Below are 3898 nucleotides of genomic sequence, written 5' to 3'. Positions count from 1 at the left end.
GCCGCCGCCGCCGCCGCCGCCGCCGCCGCCGCCGCTGATTCTGGGAGGTTTTTCGTTTGGCGCTTTCGAAACAGCAGCGGGCGATATGCATTCCCCTGGAAGCATGCTACTTTAATTTAAGTTTTATTTTCCCCTCACTGCTTGTCGTGAGCTTCTATCCACCAAACTCATCATCTTTTTTTTTTTCATACTATTTCACTGCGATGCCTTTCCCTCTGTCTGCATGCCATCGTGTTTGTAAAAAAAAAAAAAAGAAAGAATCAAGCCATCTGCCGAAGATCTGTCAGCTTCTCTCTGATGTGTTAATGCACCCTTGAGAAGCCAGCTTTCTCTCCGAATTGTCTCGAGATGGATTTGCGAGCGGATGACAGTTTGTCACCCGTCCTTCGGCGAGTCTCCTAAAAACGAATTAGCGAGCGGCCCCTGCTCGCTCTCCATTAATAATAGATTAAACAGATCCCTCAGACGCGCGTCCCATGTTTTGTCACACCGGCGGACGGCTGAAGGCTTGATTCGCTCAGACATTTACGAAGGTAAACACCTGTTTGGAGCAGTCAGACATCAAGGTCCCTATATATAATTCATCGCCGTCTCACCTTGAGCTCGTCGAGAAGGAGAGCGGCTGGAAGAGAAACCGAACGTGGCTTGGAGCTCGGGCTGTGCAGAAACTTTAATTAGACGGAGCCGAGACACGGAGCCTCAGAGTGTAAATGAGGATATTTAGAACAGGTTGTTTTTATTAATAAAATGAAAAAGAAAAGTAGAATAGCTGTAAAGCTTTTTCTCTATTTTTAGTAAATTGCTCTTAATGAATAGGGCCATAATGGCTACTCAGGTAGGGAAATGAGTTTCTAACTATGGACTGTAAGAGTGTGAAATGGAAAAGAAAAATGTGTTGATTCGTTTTATGTGTTTGCCTTTGTGGGTTCAGCATCACTTACGTCCCAGCCGAGTACCTGGAGGAGTACAAGGGCAGCTTAGAGCGGGCTAAAGACGACGTCTTCCCGGAAGCAGCTCCCAAGTAAGACATCTCGCCATGCAGAAAAACACACTCCCCCCTCCTCATTAAGGTCGTTGACGCCTACTCCCCCGACAGCAGGAGGCCGGGGGGATTCGTCCGCCGGGCCGAGCTTCCTGTCGGTCGGCTCGGCTCGGCTCGGCTCGCTCCGACATCCGAACCGTCGACAACAGCAGCGTTTAGTAGCTGTGTGGGGAAAAAAAAGATCAAAACGAGTCAGAAGGAGCTGAATGCAGTGCAGAAAAAGTTTTTTTTTTCGTCCATCCATCCATTTTTCTTTACCCGCTTCTCCATTCCGGGGAGCTGGTGCCCGTGCGAGAGGCGGGGGGACACCCTGGACAGGTCGCAGGTCCATCGCAGGGACACATAGAGACAAACGAGACAAACAACCATTCAATCTTAGAGTTATCAGTTAACCTTAACCTGTGGGAGGAATCCGGAGCACCCGGAGTAAAACCTGGTAATCTCCACCCAGAAAGGCCCCAGGTCAGGAGGCGAACCTGCGACCTCCTTCCTGGGAGGTGACAGCTCTAACCACTGCACCACTGTACCACCCCTTGATTATTTTTTGCCGTATTTGAGAAAAATGAGTTGGGATCCTAGCGATCCCACGAACTACCATCAGTTAATCTACCATTAAATCAAAGTTTTCCAACTGGTAAGTCTTCAGAAATCTTTTTTTTTTTATTTCGAACCCTTTCGGTTTCCCGATGAAACTGGCGATTTTTTTTCTCGGCGGGGAAATCCCATCGTATCGGCGTTGTTGTGAAGCTTTTTAAATACAGAGGCTGGAAGTCCTGACGCCGTCACTCCAGACCAATAAAAATTGACGAGCTTGTTGCCCCGGTGATAAATCTTCAAATGGTAACAAACTAAACTAACAAACAACAGTTACTTCTATGACGCTGGAGCTTTACTGAAAAAAAATTAGTCACCGTATGAGCTTGAGCCGACTTTATTTCCTTTCGCTGTCGACGTTTTCAGAGAGACTCCCAGCCTCCCCGAGCGTGAGGACGGCGAGGGGGAGGAGAGCGCCTCCTACAGCAACTGGAACCAGCCGAGAAAGTGAGTAGATCTGTCCGGGGTGAACGGTGAGGGGGGGGGACCAGAAGCGATGAAGCTGAGGCCCGTGCCTTCCTCAGGGTGGAGCTGTTCCGAGAGCCGGGCAGGTCTCTGGGGATCAGCATCGTCGGAGGCCGGGGGATGGGCAGCCGCCTGAGCAACGGCGAGGTGATGAGGGGCATCTTCATCAAACACGTCCTGGAGGACAGTCCTGCGGGACAGAACGGCACCCTGAAGACCGGGGACAGGATCGTGGAGGTAAAAGAGGCCCATCGCAGGCCGTCGTACCGTTTCCAGCATTTTCACAAATTAAATTAAATTTTAAAAAAATAAACGCGACTAAATGCCTAATTGTTTGCATCGCCGCGTCATCTTCAGGTCGACGGGGTGGACCTCAGGGACGCGAGTCACGAGGAGGCTGTGGAGGCCATACGACGGGCCGGCAACCCCGTGTCCTTCCTGGTCCAGAGTATCATCCACAGAGCCAGGGTAAGTCTGTAACAGAGCCCCACCGCCTGCTATTAACTCCCTCCTGATGTAAAGGTCACCGTTTTCCTGCGTCCCCAGCTCATTTTTCACGCCGCGTATGAGTTCATTGTGTGCGCCCAGGCCGTTCAGGGCACTTTCAAAGCTAAAGCGCACAATAAACGCCCGGCCCCCGTTGTATTGTGCTTCCTAGGGCGATGAAAGTCGTCCTCGAGCCTTTTTATGACGGCAACAACACTCCCCGCTCGGCATATTAACTAACCTGCCGCGTTTAACCTTTTTCAGAGAGCCGCTTATTGAAAATCAGCGTATCAACAACACGGTGTTTGGAGTTTTGAAAGTGCCCTCGGGCCTCTGCGGCGTGACTGAGCAACTTACCGCTGGGGGCCGCTGCTGGCCCGCCTCGGAGTCGGCTTCTCTTTCCGTCCGCTCGTAGTTTTGGAGATCTGCCATCGTCCTCCTCCTCCCAGCACTTTCTTTCTTACTGAGCACAAAGCAGCTCGTCGTCCAACGCAGGCGCCCGAGCTGCTGCTCGTTCCGAAAAAACAAACGTCCCTCTGTCAGCAGAAGCTTCGGCGCGTTTTTGGCTCGTTCAATTCGATCCTGTTGGGAGCTGAAGAAAGGGAGGGGTTTCTGAAGTAGCTGACACTGGAGATGTTCGAGCTAAATAAAACAAAACAGTGGCTAAAAGCAGCAAAAGGCTAACTAAAAGCTAAGAGATGCAAAACGCTGTCTAAATGTGAAAGTAGCTAAATGCTAGCTGAAAGCTAAAAGACCAAAAATGCTACCTAAATGCTAAAAGTAGCAAAAGGCTAACAAAAATCTAAAATAAGCAATAGGCTGACTAGAAGCTAAAGGGAGTATAAGCCTAAGAGCTAAAAGACGCAAAATGCTGCCTAAATGTGAAAAAAGCAAAATGCTAGCTGAAAGCTAAAAGACCCAAAAGTCTATCCATAAGCTGAAAGCAGCAAAAGGCTAACTAAATGCTAAGAGATGCAAAACGCTGCCCAAATGCTAAAAGCCGCACAGGAGCCCTGACCCCAGCTTTGGGAACCGTCCGGTCTAGGCTCTGTTTTCTGTTCCGACTTCAGACTGTCTGCTCCCCCGCTCGTCCCTCTCTCTCTCTCCCTCCCCCTCTCGTTCTCAGCCCGAGTCGCTCTGCAGCCCAGCCCCGTCGCCCGCTGCCGAGAAACGCCTCTCCGCTTTGGCGTGCGGGCCGCGTCGCGCGCGTCAGGTAATCCGTCTTCTTTTGTCTCCCTGATCTCTGTCGGCCTCGGCCATCCATCACCTGTAATCTCGCCTGGATTATCTCTCCTGTCCCCCCCCCCCCCC

The 3898-nt window shown here is 50.9% G+C and overlaps 1 protein-coding gene across 11 annotated transcripts in view; it reads left to right on the top strand.

Annotated features, from left to right (window-relative positions):
• The window catches only part of LOC108234862 (multiple PDZ domain protein), a 50901-nt gene that overhangs the window by 27280 nt on the left and 19723 nt on the right, over nucleotides 1-3898 (top strand). For 9 of the 11 annotated variants that reach the window (XM_017414422.3, XM_037976407.1, XM_037976406.1 and 6 more), the window contains 5 exons: nucleotides 932-1021; nucleotides 2003-2083; nucleotides 2161-2338; nucleotides 2459-2569; nucleotides 3714-3800. In XM_017414422.3, coding sequence (XP_017269911.1) covers nucleotides 932-1021; nucleotides 2003-2083; nucleotides 2161-2338; nucleotides 2459-2569; nucleotides 3714-3800 — 547 coding nt within the window. The remainder of the gene's footprint in view (nucleotides 1-931; nucleotides 1022-2002; nucleotides 2084-2160; nucleotides 2339-2458; nucleotides 2570-3713; nucleotides 3801-3898) is intronic. The other 2 variants (XM_017414427.3, XM_017414426.3) reach the window with 1 other exon arrangement.

Source organism: Kryptolebias marmoratus, linkage group LG7 (assembly GCF_001649575.2).
Source record: "Kryptolebias marmoratus isolate JLee-2015 linkage group LG7, ASM164957v2, whole genome shotgun sequence".
Classification (NCBI taxonomy): Eukaryota; Metazoa; Chordata; class Actinopteri; order Cyprinodontiformes; family Rivulidae; genus Kryptolebias; species Kryptolebias marmoratus.
The sequence above is the reverse complement of the archived record's forward strand: the minus strand, read 5'-3'. Positions and strand labels throughout refer to the sequence as shown.